A 17,480-nucleotide genomic window follows, 5' to 3' on the forward strand; every position below is an offset into this window, starting at 1 on the left:
CTTCTCCCTCTTCCCCTCTTCTCCCTCTTCCCCCTCTTCTCTCTCTTCTCCCCCTCCCCCTCTTCTCCCTCTTCCCCCTTTTCCCCCTTTTCCCCCTCTTCTCCCTCTTCCCCCTTTTCTCCCTCTTCTCCTCTTCTCCTTTCCCCTCTTCTCCCTCTTCCCTCTTCCTCCTTTCTCCCTCTTCTCCTCTTCCCCTCTTCTCCCTCTTCCTCCTTTCCCCTCTTCTCTCTCTTCTCCCCCTTCCTCCTCTCCCTTCCTCTCCCCTCTTCCCCCTCTTCCCCTCTCCCTCTTCTCCTCGTCTCCCTCTTGGGTGGTCTTGGACGATGGGCTCAGAGATTGTATAAAATGACACATCGTAATACAACATGATACGATACGATACAATATGAAGCGATTAAAATGACAACATGATACGATATGTGATATGATACGATGTGATAAAATATAAAATGACAATATGATACAAGATACGATATGATACAATACAAGATGATATGATACAATAAAATACAACATGATATGAATGTTACAAAATGAAATGATACAATATGAGAGAGAGAGATAACAGAGGAACTATGATCAGAACAGTCATTCTTCTACATTCTCTAATTGTGTTAACTGCGGGACCCGCTCGAACCCTTCAAGGACCCTCTGGTGGTCCCCGGACCCCGTGTTGAACACCCCCCCCCCCCCCCCCCTCAGTGACAGACGTTGTGTTTCAGGGGAGGACGTCCCTGAGGAGGAGCAGCTGGGCTCCAGGGAGCCGCGGGGCCCGGAGCCGTGCGACAACACGCCCGTCATCGACAACCTGCCGCCCGCCGCGGGAGGCCAGGGGGCGACCGGAGAGGAGAAGAGCAAATATGAAGAGGACATCAGCAACCTGTACAAACAGATGGACGACAAGGTGACAAAAGATTTCCAACACCACATTTTATTTTTTTATTTTTATTTTTTTTACTATTTTCCACATTTTTAGAATAACAGTAAAGACGTCAAAACTGTGAAATAACACAAATGGAATTATGCAGCGACCAAAAAAAAAACGTGTTAAACAAATCAAAACTATCTTATATTTTAGATTCTTTGCCTTGATGGAAAGAAATTCATCAATGGATCAACTTCACTCTTTATATTTGTCTAAGAAACTCATTTCAAGCACTTAAGCAGAAGCCTTTAGATCAGAATGGCTTTGAGAGAATGAAGAACATAATAGATTTAATCAGGTTTGACTGGTAGTGTGTATATTTCAAAAAATACATTTTGCATATTAATGTTAAGAGTTTACTCTTTTAATCAATGCTCCTCATAAGCTGCGTTTCCATTTTCTATTCTTTACTTTTTATTTTATCTAGCTATTTATATTGAGTTTTATCTCATGTGCAGTGTATAAAGTCTGATGTGTTGTTGGATTTTTGTTGCTGGAGGGCCAAGACAATTTTCCATTGCGTGTAATGTAGTGGACAATAAAGATTTATCTATCTAATATATTCATAGCATTCATAACAGTATTGTATTATTGTCTCAGAAAGGCAATAATGCAATACTGGATTGCCTTGACTCAGTTGAGGTTATTCATTATGGGTTTTATTGTTGATGTTTTTACGGTGGCGTTATTGATTTTTACAGGTTTTATTGTATGTTTCTGCTATGGTTTTATTGATTTTACTGTGTTTCATGTGCTTTGTGATGTGTTTCTACTGCAAACCCAATACTTAACCTGACTGATCACTGAATCCGATCCTCCTCTCTGCAGGACGATGAGATCAACCAACACAGTCAGCTGGCTGAGAAACTCAAGGAGCAGATGCTGGACCAGGAAGAGGTTCGTCTGCACTGTGCCTGTTAAAACTAATCTGTCCATTCTTTTCATTCAAAAAAGAAAAAATCCTGTTGTGAGACTTAAAATTTTATTTTACTAAAGACAAAGTGAAAAAATATGCAAGCGAGGGGAGATAAATTAATTTATTTCCAATGCAAATCAACAGTAACATTATACATCCTGATACTGCTGCAGTGATTTCTTTTGTTTGATTTGTTTCAAGAATATTATTTAAAGAGGTGAGACTGCATTGGACACAAGGCATAATAATAATAATTATCTTTTTGATTATGTGTTATAAGAAAATCTGGATTTATGACTTAATATGAGATGAAATGACTTGTTAAGATGGACATTTTTTGTGTGTTTTCACTCCGTTGGGAAGGATATTTTTAAAAACCAGAAAGATTACAGACCTCACCTTTCAAAATTATAATATATTAACTTAATCAGCCTCAATTTATTTTGCCTCAGTGATCCTGTAGCGGTCTGTAGCGCCACCTGGTGGCCTAATTAGACTTGTGCATGTTTTAATCTCAGAAAAAATCCCTTAAACTTGCCTTACTTTACTACACAGGTAATGATTCTGCTATTACAGAAAGTCTGACTCAAGTCTATCAGGTGTTCTGGGTTGAGTTTGACTCACTTTGATTTAACTGCGTTTGTGTTGAATCAGTGTGTGTGTGTGTGTGTGTGTTTGAGTGTGTATGTATGAGTGTGAGCCTGTAGGTGTTCATGTCAAGTCAAATTTATTTCTACAGCGCTTCATCACAGCCCGTCTCAAAGGAGAACCTGCAGACCTAGATCTAACTGAACAATCAGTCACAGAGCAAAATGATGTGATGCAGATATGCAGACACATTAAAATCACAAAGAAACAAAACAAAGCACAAGACACAAATTAACATTTTGAATAACTGAATGAAGACAGACGAGAGTCCAAAAGAAATGCAAATTTATTGAATATTTAGTGACTGAAGGGCCTTTGACTTGGGTTCTGGTGACTTGGGACTCGACTCTGACTTGTACTCTGATGACTTGAAAAGGTTTCTAAAGTCTTGACTTGAGATCTTGTGTTTGTGTAAATGACTCAGATTGAAAGTGATGAGATTTGTTCCAGCAGACGACTGAATTTAAATTCTGTTTTCTGAATTTGTATGGAATGATTGAATTTATTGAAGTTGAAACTGATTATAGAAATCAAACTCATGATGCTCTTACCAAGTTTTTATCCTATTAAAACCATATTGCATTGAAAAGTCCTAGATATTTAGTTTTCTTTAAGATATTAAATTGATACTGGACTCTTGATTTGTTCTGACTTGACTTGCTGTTCTACATTTAGACTTGAGACTTGACATTAATGACCTGGACTGGACTTATCTACCCATCTATCTGTCTAACTGGTCTCTCCCCCTCCGTTCGTAGCTGCTGGCGTCGACGCGGCGCGACTACGAGAAGATCCAGGAGGAGCTCTGCCGGCTGCAGACGGAGAACGAGCTGGCGAAGGAGGAGGTGAAGGAGGTGCTGCAGGCGCTGGAGGAGCTGGCCGTCAACTACGACCAGAAGAGCCAGGAGGTGGAGGAGCGCGACGGAGCCAACCAGCAGCTGGCCGAGGAGCTGCAGCAGAAGACGGTGGGAGAAAAAAAAAATCAAGTTTGACAAGTGATTTTATCCAGATCCAGTGTTCTTTGTCCTCATGTGTTTTATATGACAGTGTGTTGAGGGCATTGGTACAGAAACACACTGACAACTATGTGTGTGTGTGTGTGTGTGTGTGTGTGTGTGTGTGTGTGTGTGTGTGTGTGTGTGTGCAGAGGTAGGAAAGAGGAAAGAACTAACTACATTTACTCAAGTACTGTACTTAAGTACAATTTTGAGGTACTTGTACTTTACTTGAGTATTTCCATTTCATGCTACTTTATACTTCTACTCCACTACATTTCAGAGGGAAATATTGTACTTTTTACTCCACTACATTTATTTGACAGCTTTAGTTACTAGTTGCAGATTTAGATTATTAATACAAATTATAAATCTACTAATAAATTATGATATATTTTTATAGGTTAAGCTGCCCAGCAGTATATAAAGTACTTAAAATTAGCTCCACCTTTACCAGCTGCAACATTAAAGTGATGAACACATTAATGCATCAATAATTATAGTCCAATAACATGATATATATGATTCTGAAATGGGCCGTTCTGCATAATGACTACTTTTACTTTTGCTACTTTAAGTATTTTGATGCTAATACTTTTGTACTTTGACTTAAGTAAGATTTTGAATGCAGGACTTTTACTTGTAACAAAGTATTTTTACACTGTGGTATTGCTACTTTCACTCAAGTCAAAGATCTGAATACTTCTTCCACCACTGTGTGGGTGTGTGTGTGTGTGTGTGTGTGTGTGTGTGTGTGTGTGTGTGTGTGTGTGTGTGTGTGTGTGTGTGTGTGTGTGTGTGTGTGTGTGTGCAGGCGGTGCTGTCGGCGGTGCAGAGGGAGCTGAGTCAGCTGCAGGAGCTGAGCGGCCTGCAGAGGAAGAGAGCCGCCGAGGTTCTGAACCTGCTGCTGCGAGACCTGAGCGACATCGGAGCCATCATCGGCACCAGCGACATCAAGACCGCCGCGGTGAGGACGGTCGAACACACACACGCACACACACACACACACACACACACACACACACCGCAGCCTCTAACCCTCCCCCCTCCCCCCTCCCCCCTCAGCACTCGGAGGCGAAGGGGAACGGCGTGGCGGTGGAGGAGGAGTTCACCTTGGCTCGCCTCTACATCAGCAAGATGAAGTCGGAGGTCAAATCTCTGGTGAACCGCAGCAAGCAGCTGGAGAGCGCTCAGGCCGACGCCCACCGCAAGATCCAGGCCAATGAGAAGGAGCTGACATCCTGCCAGCTGCTCGTCTCCCAGGTAACCGTCTCCCAGGTAACCCTCTGTTGTCTCCAGTAAACATTTCACAGGTGACCATCCATCAGGTAATGATTTCTCAGGTAACCATCACACAGGTAATTATCTCCTGGGTAACCATCTCTCAGGTGGACATCGCCCAGGTTACCGTCTCCCAGGTAACTGTAGCCCAGGAAACCATCTCTTAAGTAAGAATCTCCCAGGCAACCATCTCCCTGGTAACCATATCTTAGGTAACTGTCTCCCTGGTAACCGTCTCCCAGGTAGCCATATCCCAAGTAGCCATTTCCTAATTGACCATCTCCCAGGTGACCATGTCCCAGGTTACTGTAACTGTCTCCCTGGTAACCGTCTCCCGGGTAACTGTAGCCCAGGAAACCATCTCCTAAGCAACCATTTCCCAGGTAACCATATTCTATGTAACTGTCTCCCTGGTAACCGTCTCCCAGGTAACCATAGCCGAGGAAGCCATCTCCTAAGTAACTATCTCCCAGGTAACCATATTCTAGGTAACTGTCTTCCTGGTAACCATCTCCCAGGTAACCATAGCCGAGGCAACCATCTCCCAAGTAACTATCTCCCAGGTAACTATATTCTAGGCAACCGTCTCCCAGGCAACAGGGGCGGAGTAAGAGAGAACCAGGGTCTTGATGCAGTGTCAAGTTCAGGACTTTATCATCCCAATAGGAATCTTGAGTCCAACAAACACAAAAACACAACACACACTCCTCACCAGGGTTTGACTGATATGGGTTTTATAAGGTCAATACTGATATCTGTATGTTTGGATTGAAGCTGCCGATAGATGATATGTTTGTGATATTCAGTATCTTTAAATGTGACCATGTTCATGCCAAAACACTATACAGGGATTCAGTGTTTCCTCCAGAAATGTATTCTAGGCTGAATGGAGAAGCTGCTCAAACAGCAGTCAGACTCTGGGACATTAAAACTGTAATGTTGAAGATGTAGGAATTGAATCTGACTCTACTGTTGAAGTCACTCTGGATAAGAGCATCGGCTGAATGACCGAAATGTAAAATGTGAAGTTCTTCTTCTCTTTCTGTATCTAAGTGGGTTTCCTCTCCGCTGTGTGTCCGCAGCACCAGGCGAAGATCAAGTCTCTGACCGACTACATGCAGAACATGGAGCAGAAGAAGAGGCAGCTGGAGGAAAGCCAGGACGCCCTGACCGAGGAGCTCGCCAAACTGCAGGCTCAGGGTCAGAACACACACCGACACACACTCCCTCTACCTGTGGAAACCAATACTGTTAGTTTAGCTTAGATATAACACACAGGAAAAAGAGAGAAATTCAGTTTGTGCAGGTGAGACGTTATGAAACATCTCACCTGAAATGAAACGCAGCTGAAGCAGATAACAGGAGCTAAAATGTCTTCCCCCTCTTCTTCGTTGGTGTCCTCAGAGAAAATGCACGAGGTGTCGGGGGAGGAGAAGGAGAAGGAGCACATCAGCAGACTGGACGGAGACGAGGAGATCAAGGTAGGGAGAGGAGCACCGAAAACAAATCTGCAGCGTTTTCCTCCTTCAGTTCAGCCGGTTTGTCCGGGTGAGAGCGATGACCTTTGAACTCTTGGTGGCACCAAATAATGACACCAAGAGTCTCAGGCCTCCAACAAGAGAACTGCCACTCCAACTAGAGGAAACCACCCCGAAACGCAAGGGATTATGGGTAGAAGGAGACAGACTGATGCTCATATTCAGCTTTTTCTCCTTCATGTGTTCTTAACTGGTATGAACACCACAGAAGAAGAGACAGACAAGCCCATCACGTTAGATAAAGTTACAGGAGCTGAGACAGATTTGTTTTGATGACAGGTGACAAAACTCTTACTTTACAATAAGGGTCACTAAGTTAAGGGTTAGTTAATGCTTAATAAGCATTAACTAACCCTTAATTAACAGTTAACTAATGTGTAATTTACTAATGGTGTTCATGTCAACTAAGGTATTAATTTATACATTTTTTAATAGTTTATAAAGATGACTTAAATAATGTATAAATGAATACCTTAGTTAACATGAACACCATTAGTAAATGATTACCAGACACATTAGTTAACTGTTAATTAAGGGTTGGTTAATGCTTATTAAGCATTAACTAACTCCTAACTTAGTGACCCTTATTGTAAAGTGTTACCCTCTGTCCAATAAACAAGCTGCTTGTGAGTCATGTGACTTTCGTTTTGAAGCTCTGGTTCACTTCTAATTGGTCAGTTTGAACCTGAATGAACCAAATACAGAAATACAACAAAATCCACTTTTCCACTCTGGTTCAGACCAAAGTAAACAAACTATGTGTGATTGCATCCCATTTGTTCAGCTCTGGTCTATGTGTAAGGTCCTCTTGACCTTGTTGCAGAAGACAGGTGTGTGTGTGTGTGTGTGTGTGTGTGTGTGTGTGTGTGTGTGTGTGTGTGTGTGTGTGTGTGTGTGTGTGTGTAACCTGTCCTCCTGTCTCCCTCCTGCAGAAGACGCTGGAGGAGCAGCTGGAGAGCCACAGGGAGACGCATCAGAAGCAGCTCAGCCGCCTCCGAGACGAGATCGACGACAAGCAGAGGATGCTGGACGAGCTCACCGAGTGAGGGGGCACACACACACACACACACACACACACACACACACACACACACACACACACACACACACACACACACACACACACACACACACACACACACACACACACACACACAAAGGTAAGCCTGATGATGAGAAATGACACTATGCTGTTTTTCAATTTTGTCCAATAGGCAAGGCAAGGCAGCTTTATTTGTAGAGCACATTTCATACACTGGGGCAATTCAAAGTGCTTTACAGAGTGATACAAATACAGTAAAGGTAAAAGATTTACAATTAAAAAGTGCAAAAGTACAGACAAGAGATACAAAAGATAAAATACTTAAAAAGTAAACTAGTGCAGTTGAAATCAAGTGAAATAGAAAGATAAAAGAACACAACAAATACTCCCACTTTTAGATGTACATTGTGAGTGAACCCATATGTTTTTCTTTAATTTCCTTATGGTAATATACCCTATGCTGCGTGACTATAACATCATGCAGTCTATGAAATAAACTCGCCTAAGGGTTTTTTCATCTGATGCCAAGAGGAAAGTGAAATGCTCCCAGGCAAGCGGAGCTGTCGTCTGACCCAGCAGCTGGAAATGCTAGAAAATGAACGTGTGAAAATGGATTGAGAGTGTTTTTTGTACAGCTTTGAACGGACCTCAAGACACAAAATAAAACACTGGGAAGTGCAGAATATGGAGCTTTAAGAGTGGAAACGGGCTTTGAACCCATGAATTTATGGGTTATTTATGTAGTGGCTTTACTCACTGAGCCTCTGAGCCTCATTACAGCCGTTCTCATTGTTTTTTCAGGGGGGAAGAGACAACAACATTTCCTTTTGTAGTCGCTCCTCCAATATGGCTGCATGTCCCTCGTAACATTCGCTAACAGGTCTGTGTTTCTCTTGGAGAGTGCAAGAAGGCATTGGCAATTGCAGGAGTCTCTGAAAGTCAATTTAGTCACTTTTTTGTGACTTAAATCTGACCTGACACTAACTAAACTGTCCTGATGTGATAAACCCCGCCCACCTGGCACTCTGTGGAGGTTAATACAAATGCAAAGAACGCAATTAGTAGTTTCAGCAATAACATTTTTCCTTCCATCAGGGATCAAACCAACAATCAAACCGACAAGGACAAAGTGACAAGCAGCAGCTCATCCCGCTGAGCTATTTCTGAGCTTTTGCCTTTAGGTCTTTCTCATCGTCTTATTCATGAAGTGTTCACACTACTGATAAATAAAAATGCCTAAGATCTCAAGGTTTAGGTCGGGCTGCTTATCCCATTGAGTCACATCAAAACACCTCCGCAAACATGCATTTGTTCAATGTCACTTTCCATGCACCTGCACACCCGCTTATCCCATTCAGCTACAGCCAAGGTCCTTTTGCAGCCTCTGTGTCGTCTCGTTCAAGTCTTCACAGCACTGACAGCAATAACACTGAAGATATGAGATGTGGAGAGGGATCAAAAGCTGCATCTCGCCACATGACAAGTGTCTGTTCATCTCTTTTGAGCTGCTGCCAACTACTTGCCACCGTATTTATACGAGCGTTCACACTTCTGACGACAATAAGATCCAAAACCTCAAGGTTGGGGGGAAATGAATGGGGTTCAAAGAAGCAGCACACTGCAAAAAATCTCCATCTTAACAAGTCATTTAGTCTATTACTGAGTCCTAAAATCATAATTTTCTTAAAATAAGTGAAGAAATCTGCCAGTGAGGTTTGATCATTTCACTTGTTTCCAATGCAAATCGACTTGTGTGAAGAATTTAGTAGAATCAAGTCATTTTCTTGACAGCAGTGCAGTGATCTGCCTTATTCTGACTGGTTTCAACAGACTGACTTGTTTAATTTCTAGAAAACTCCTGAAACAAGTGAAGCTGCATTGGAGACAAGTGGAGTTATCTCTCCTCACTGCAGAATGTTTCTCTCGGTTTAAAAACAAACTGAAGGCTGAATATGAGACTAGATGACTTATGATGGATGTTTTTTTGCAATGTAGATGCGTTTCAGGCCGGAGCTACACCAAAGGTTGTTTTACCTTCTCCTTGTCATCTTATTTATAGTTTCTATTCGAGTTTCCGCAGTAATGACAACAACAAAAAACAAAAAACAGAAATACTGGATTGCAGAACCTGCATCTTCACAGTCTTCTGTTTATCTCTTTGAGCTGTTGCCACCATATATATATATATATATTTTTTTTTTTTTACAAGTGTTGAGGCTCCTGACATCAAATGATATCGGGAGACGGGGATCACAATCATGAATTTGTGTTCCTCAGCATTTATTCATCCCAGCTTTGCTTTTGGTGCGATCCTCAGCTCGTTTATCCATGTGCACACAGGCAGGCTGTCAGCAGCACAGAGGTAACAGGGAGGTGGTGCGGGGTAAACCCACCTAAACCCAGATTACTCACTTTTTTATTTGCAGATTTGGGTTTATCCACCTTTTTTTTTTGAGCCTGACGTAAGTCTGCATGACGGGAATTCATAGTAAACATCACAGTCAGTAGGATTTAACTGAGGATGAGGATGAGGATGAGGATGGGCTGTTTTAAGATTTTCTTAAAGTATAATTGATTTGTTTGTGTTGCTGGTTGTTAGTGGTTGATCACAAACTGGCAGTTTAAACTTTTTATGGTAACACTTTACAATAAGGGTCACTAAGTTAAGGGTTAGTTAATGCTTAATAAAGGTTAGTTAAGGCTTAATAAGGATTTGTAAATGCTTAATAAGGGTTAGTTAAGGCTTAATAAGCCTTAACTAACCCTTAATTAACAGTTAGCTAATGTGTAATTTACTAATGGTGTTCATGTTAACTAAGGTATTAATTTCTACATTATTTAATAGTTTATAAAGATGACTATTAGTAAATGATTACCAGACACATTAGTTAACTGTTAATTAAGGGTTAGTTAAATAAGCATTAACTAACCCTTAACTTAGTGACCCTTATTGTAAAGTGTTACCCTTTTTATTTACTGCTGCATCACTGTTTGATGGACTGGAGAGATTGGATTGTTCTCATTTTGGAAGAAAACTCTTAATCTCTCTCTCTAATACTCTAATCAGTTCAATCAGCTTTATTGGCATGACATACATGTGTACATATTGCCAAAGCATACAGCAACAAAACATATAACAAATGTAGGACAAAATAATAGAAGAAAATATGTTGTATAAATTATACAACGGATCAGAGTCTTCTTTACATTGAATATTTGTGAATAATAATGATAATATCAGCATGTTATATATATATTTTTAACATTACTGTACATATAACTATTCATTATTGCAGTACATACACAAACAAATGTAAATAATTTTGAACAAAAGTGTCAGTCTTCAATAAAATTAGAAACAAAAACAAAACATTTATATTTTTATACAAATGTGAATGTTAATCTCTGTCTCTCTCTCTCTGTTTCTCTCTCTCTCTCTCTCTCTGTCTCTCTCTCTGTCTCTCTCTCCCTCTCTCTCTCTCTCTCTCTCTCTCTCTCTCTCTCAGTCTGAACCAGGGTTTGTTATTGGAGCAGGAGAGACTCATGTCAGACTATGACAAACTGAAGGCTGAAGAACAGGAGAAGGACTCCAAGCTCCAGAAGCTAATGTAGGCACCGACTGCATCAGTCTGCAAAACCACTCATGTAACTTTCCCTGGAGCTGCTGAAGTAGCTTTACATGGACTTGACATGGATTTGACTTGGTAATCTACATTTAGACTTGAGACTTGTGCCTCGAGACTTGAGACTGACTTGTCACACCTCTGCCTCTTCCTCTCTCTCTGTCTCTCTCTCTCTCCTCCCTCTCCCTCCCTCTTTCTGTCTCTCGCTCTCCCTCTCTCTTCCGCTCTCTCTCACTGTCTCTCTCTCTCCCTCTCTCTTTCTCCCTCTCTCCCTCACTCTCCCTCTCTTTCTGTCTCTCTCTCTCCTCCCTCTCTCTCTCCCTCACTCTCCCTCTTTTTCTGTCTCTCGCTCTCCCACTCTCTGTCACTGTCTCTCTCTCTCTCCCTCTTTCCCTCCCCTCCATCTGTCTCCCTCTCTCTCTCTCCCTGTCCTCCCTCTCTCTCTCTCCCCCCTATCTCTCTCCCTCTCTCTCTCTCCCTCTCCTCTCTCTCTCCCTCTCTCTCTCTCTCTCTCCCTCTCCAGTTTGCTGAACGAAGAGAGGGAACAGGCCAGAGAGGACCTGAAGGGTCTGGAGGAGACTGTGGTGAGTCACATCAGTCTAATCCTAATTCAGAATTAGGATCAAATAAAGTCACTTTAATCAGTAAGTATGAAATCAATATCCAGGAATTTGTCTTAGTGACATACAGACAGTAAACTATACATACCACCCTATATATTTCTCTTCAACATTTGAAATGTACTACCATTTAATGCCCCAAGGGAAAGGAAGATAATAAAAATAATAATATTAATAGGATTTTTTTTTCCATTTCCTTTTCTTACGCATAACACACAAAAATACACACATATAGGACATACATAAGAGATACATATGGAAAGTTACAAGAGCATTTAAAAGGAAAATGAAAATAATAATGAAAAAACAAAGTATTAATTGAAAGAAAGTTGATGAAAGTGAGTTCAGAGTTCAGAGACAAACAATGACCTGCATGGAATAAATTATGAGTTATTATGTGGAATGAAATGGACCGGTGGATGAATTGTTTTATTTGTATTTTAACCATCACAGTCGTCTCTTTGCTCTCCTCAGGCCAAGGAGCTGCAGACTCTACACAACCTGCGCAAACTCTTCATCCAGGACCTCACCACGCGGGTCAAGAAGGTACGGCGGCACTCCGTTGTTTTCCCGTGTTAAACGCTCATCTGTTCTTAGCATCATTTCACAGGCGGCACGGTGGCTCAGTGGTTAGTACTGCTGCCTCGTGGGTTCGAATCTCTACCTCGGTCCTTTCTGTGTGAGCATGTTCTCCCCGTGCTCCGGTTTCCTCCCACAGTCCAAAGACATGCTGTGTTTGTGTAGTGTCGTATATAATCTAGTAAAATGATGTGTGTAGATATATATATGATGTAGTATGTATATAGTGTATATGATGCTATGTAAAGCCCTTTGAGATATGCTTGTGATAAGGGGCTATACAAACTAAACTACCGTATTTCCTCTAATATTGGCCCGGGCCTTTATTTACCTCAGCTGCAGAGGGTACCAGGCCTTTATTGGAAGCAGGCTTATATTAGAGACAGACCTTTATTTCTAATTCCCTCTGTTTGATAAGTATATTTGCTCATATTTTAGTACGAAGCCTCCTTCTTTTCTGATCTGCTTCTGTTGGGGTTCGTTAAGTAGCCGGCCATTATCGGAGACCTGGCTTTTAATTGACTACAGGCCACTATTAGAGGAAATACGGTATCATTATTCTGAAAATAGCGGACTGTTAAAATTGTTTTCTGGGTTTGTTGAAGCACTTTTAATCTTCATGTGTGTGTTCAGAGTGCAGAGCTGGACTGTGAGGAAGGAGTCGGCAGCGTCGCCCAGAAACAGAAGATCTCTTTCCTGGAGAATAACCTGGAGCAGCTCACCAAGGTCCACAAGCAGGTGCTGTGCCCAAACCATCACCACCAACTCTTAGACAAAGACAGACCGGATGCTGAAAGCTCAGAGGCAGCCACATGTTTGACCGGCTCTTCTTGTCTCCTCTTCCAATGAAGATAAAATATTGAATGAGCAGGAGCTTTCTTCTCTCATCTTCTTTGAAAATATGTCAAATTCAGGTCTGGCTGAGGAATTCCAATTCCCTACTTGGCTTCCTTTTCATTTACAACGCGAATCATATTTAATAACATATAAAATACTAGAATTTATAACCTCCTCCTCTCTTTGTCTCCTCTCCTCTTCTCTCCTCTCCTATTCTCCCCCTCTCCTCTCCTGCTCTCCTCTCCTCATCTCCTCTCCTTGTCTCCTCTCCTTTCGTCTCCTCTCCTCCTTTCCTCTTCTCATCTCGTCTCCTTGTCTCCACTTCTTGTCTCCTTTCCTCTCCTTTCTTCTCATCCTCTCCTCTCCTCTCCTCTCCTCTCCTCTCCTCTCCTTGTCTCCTGTCCCCTCCTCTCTCCTCTCCTTGTCTCCTCTCCTCTCCTCTCCTTTCCTCTCCTCCTCTCCTCTCCTCTCCTCTCCTTGTCTCCTCTCCTCTCAGGACACTCAAACCGCTCTCTAATGACAGTGGGATAACCCATTAGACATGATCTGAACTGTCACACAATGCCATTTAAAGACCCCATGAAACAGCGTCTTTACTTCCTTGATTTTATGTATTTCTTGTTGATGCAGGATGTTGGGGCGGGACGTAACACAGGGAGGGAGAGAAAGACAGTTTGATTTGATGGGAGGGGTGCGGAGGGGCGGGACTGTTAAAAAATCTGATGGTTTTATTGGTTAGAAATGTATATTTACGCCTCCTGGTGCAGCGTGAGGTCACCATGAAAGATACTGTGTTTTCCAGAAAGTAAAAGTAATGGGGAGTTCATTTCATGGGGATTTTAACGGATTGGAATACTCTCGTTAATCAAAATCACCATGGCAACGAGAAGGTAGATTGCCTTTGTGTTAGACTGACATCTTCTTGTAGGCCACAGTGTGAAGGCAGGATAACACACCCGTCTTCAAATCTAACCCCCCCCGCCTCTCCTCTGCTTCCCCCTCCAGCTGGTTCGCGACAACGCGGATCTTCGCTGCGAACTCCCCAAGCTGGAGAAGCGTCTTCGCGCCACGGCGGAGCGGGTGAAAGCCCTGGAGAACGCCCTGAAGGAGGCCAAGGAGAACGCCATGAGGGACCGCAAGCGCTACCAGCAGGAGGTGGACCGCATCAAAGAGGCCGTCCGGGCCAAGAACATGGCCAGGAGGGGGCACTCGGCACAGATCGGTGAGACCGGGGACTCACCGAGTTGGGGTTCAATTCACTTTAGGCGTTATTACAAGAATATATTACTTTTTCGGGTGTCCCAAGACCTTTGTGGCATGTCATCCTCCTCTCTCTGTACCCCAATCTTTCCTGTCTCCTGTCTCCACTTTCTAGTAAAGGCAAAAAACACCAAAAAAAAGAATCTTATATATGCCTTTTCTTTAAAAAGAGAGAGTTGAATTTCAAGAGTTCCCCTTGAAATTTTGTCTTTATCGAGAGTCAAGAGTCAGGCGGCTTAACCAATGTGTCATCAGCCATTTTAGTATTTATATTTATAGTTATATTTACCATAACATACTGTATAATGAGAAGGAGGGGAAGTATAAGGAAATAAAAAAGTCACTCATCAGTACAAAGTACAGGCACCTTAAACAGCCACAAGAGTCATAACACATACTTTCATCCACCAGTTAAGTAATCTAACATCAGGGTATCCAATTCCAGACAGCATATATTTCAATATATGCAATATATTTCATCCTGTACTGTTTTCGCTGAAGTGTCTCATGAATTAACAATCCTCCATCTGTCTTTTTTTTAAAGTTTAATATCGCTTTTACCTTAACTTGTAATTGATTTTCTTCCAGTCCCTGCAAATGGATGGGATTTAAGGCTTCCCGCTTCTTGTTTGTGACTAAGTTCGTAACTTAGTTTTTTATATGCTTAAATGTGTATAGATATTTATGAAATTTGATACCTAGCGTCTGAAATGTGCATGAATTTCCGGTTGGGAACTCCGTATAAAAATGCCAATAAACAGATTACAGTACGCGAGTGACCGAGTGGCCGGAATTTGATACAATTCCGTTCACTGCAAATAGGATGAAGAATAAATGAACTACTTGCATGTATTAAACATCCCAACACTAGCCATTAAATAACATATGAAAAACAATATATTACTCAGTGGTTGATTTGTGTGTTTCAGCTAAGCCCATCCGGCCCGGCCATCACCCGCTGTCTTCCCCCATCAGCAGCTCCATCAGAGCCGGAGGCCTCTACAGCCACAACTACAACCACAACAAGTAAACCTACCGCCTGGTGTAAGTACAGCTGGAGAGGAATGTGTTCACGTTATCGTTTGCAGAAAGGGAATTGGATGTACAAAATATTCGTTGCTACTTTTTGTGTGTTTTAAAGGGCAAAAGCCAAGGGTTTAGATTTCAAATCGGACGATGCACTAAAAATTTACTTCCCTTCTCTTTCACTGAAAACCAGGTGAAGGGCGAAAACATTATTTCCCGTGTTCAGAGTTCATGTGTGGTGAACTTTGACCTGCGAATTCGCACAGCCGGCCAATAGAAACGTTGCTTTGGGCATGTTGACCTCTGAAAGAAAGTCCAACATGGAGGAGTCTCTAATCGTGGCAGAGTGACATCATCCAGTTTTATACAACACTGCTCTGTCAGAGGACAAAAATAAGCAAAGAAGAGATTCAGCGCAGCTTCACTCAATCAGCAATACTAGCTAACTAGCATGCTAGTAGCTAACAGCTAACTAGCTACCACTTGGCTCCGAGGATAGCATCACAGCCAAATGGTAGCTAGTTAGCTGTTAGCGTTCACCTGTTTAACTTGTTCGAACTCCCACGTCCAAAATATTTTTTATTTATGAATTTAAAATCAACTATAATTGCAGCAGATATTGCTGCTCACTTTTCTTAAGCACAGTTGTTTGTATTAGCGTGAATATAACTGATATTTTAGATTTTTATTACCTTGGATTGTCGAGATATTAGTGCCTCCAAAAAAATTCAAACATATTTATATCTGCTATGATGTGAACTCACAACGCTGAAGTTGGCTACTTACCTGCAGCTACTTATTCGTGGGCTGTCTGTGGACGAATCTTTTTTTTTTCAAACAGGTTTCCTCGGTATTTAGAGTGTTCTTTGCCATGTTCAGGGGGTCATAGTACATTAACGCTACAGTAAAATTGATCATAATTCTGGATTTTGATACTCTGTTTCATTGTCTGTAATGTACCAGTGTCAGATTCTTGAGATGTTTTGATAATTAAGATTTAGGGCCATAGCAAATAGGCAGTAAGTGCAATCACAACTATACACAACAGTGGTCAATTAAACTATGAAAAACTGTTTGGGTCAACACCTAGACATAATTATTAAAAAGTCAAGGTCCTGTGTAGAGAACATTTTGTATTTTTCCAAAAATTCTAATATATGAGGCAAAAAACATTCTAAATACAGAGGAAACCTTCTGTTCGAAAAAATCAATTCGTCCGCAGACAGCCCACGAATAAGTAGCTAACTTCATCATCGTCGTGAACTCTGCGTGTGTGACTCTGCACCAATTTCACCAACGCAAATTCCTAAACTCTGTGATTAAACTGATTCTGAAATCTGACATTAGATTTCAAAACTGATATGAAGCCACAAATCCTGCAGCAAGAGAACTGACAGAGCATTAAAAACTAAACTGGACCTTTGCTCCTTCTTGCAGACGGACCACAAACAACTCAAAGCATGTCCACCACCCACTTCCTAGGAACCATATGCCCCGCCCCTCCTCTTGAAGCACCAATAGGAGGCCACCACGACAGACTGTCACCTCTCGGAGAAAAGCCTGCCCACCCACAGAAACATCCTCCAGAAATGTATATATTGATATGAAACATTAATGTATCGTAACCACATTTCATTTTGCTGAATGTAGACATCAGAGGCCTCATTTATAAAAGGTTCTCACACACACATTCTCATGAAAAATCGATCAATATCAGCCAGTTGCATTGATTTCCTCCAATTTTCTGTAATGTATCAAAAGCTAAAACTCACTATCATTTTCAAAGATACAAATGTTATGAAATGAGGTTGGGTAGAGATTGGGTTCATCAGCAAAACCCCAATCACAGATGATCATAGATATTGATTTGTTCTCCTCATAATTTTTTTCACATTTTTGTTTTATAAATGAGGCCCTGAGAGTTTTTCTCTGAAGGATTTAGAGATGAGTTAGAAGTGGTGATAGCTTTAGAGGCTTTAGAGTCGAATATGCCCGGTTCTTCTTCCAGGGGAAAACGAAAACACCACCTGCACTGAAACTTTGCACTGTTACTTTACTGCAGTTATGATTTGCACATATCTCCATATCTCTGGATTTATATACTGCGACTGTATGTATGTACTGCCTCCCCGTGCTTGAAGGGCATTGTATGTTTATAGCATAATGCACATGACCGTGACAGAGTTGTAC

At 41.7% G+C, this 17,480-nt stretch overlaps 1 protein-coding gene across 1 annotated transcript; it reads left to right on the plus strand.

The window, feature by feature from the left end:
- Nucleotides 1-722: 722 nt before the first annotated feature.
- LOC139639839 (kinesin heavy chain-like) lies at nucleotides 723-15,294 on the plus strand (the record flags this gene model as incomplete). Its single annotated transcript, XM_071513992.1, has 14 exons — nucleotides 723-904; nucleotides 1,754-1,822; nucleotides 3,248-3,454; nucleotides 4,299-4,451; nucleotides 4,550-4,747; nucleotides 5,848-5,965; nucleotides 6,170-6,246; nucleotides 7,230-7,345; nucleotides 10,852-10,953; nucleotides 11,492-11,552; nucleotides 12,063-12,134; nucleotides 12,801-12,905; nucleotides 14,010-14,226; nucleotides 15,194-15,294. Coding segments are annotated over 14 exons (1,778 nt in total), but the record flags the coding sequence as incomplete, so codon positions are not given.
- Nucleotides 15,295-17,480: the final 2,186 nt, after the last annotated feature.

The sequence above is a fragment of the Centroberyx affinis genome, unplaced genomic scaffold (assembly GCF_046629955.1).
Source record: "Centroberyx affinis isolate AG114_WGS23_722 - 3 ecotype Tasmania unplaced genomic scaffold, CSIRO-AGI_Caff_v1 ptg007835l_1, whole genome shotgun sequence".
NCBI lineage: Eukaryota > Metazoa > Chordata > Actinopteri > Beryciformes > Berycidae > Centroberyx > Centroberyx affinis.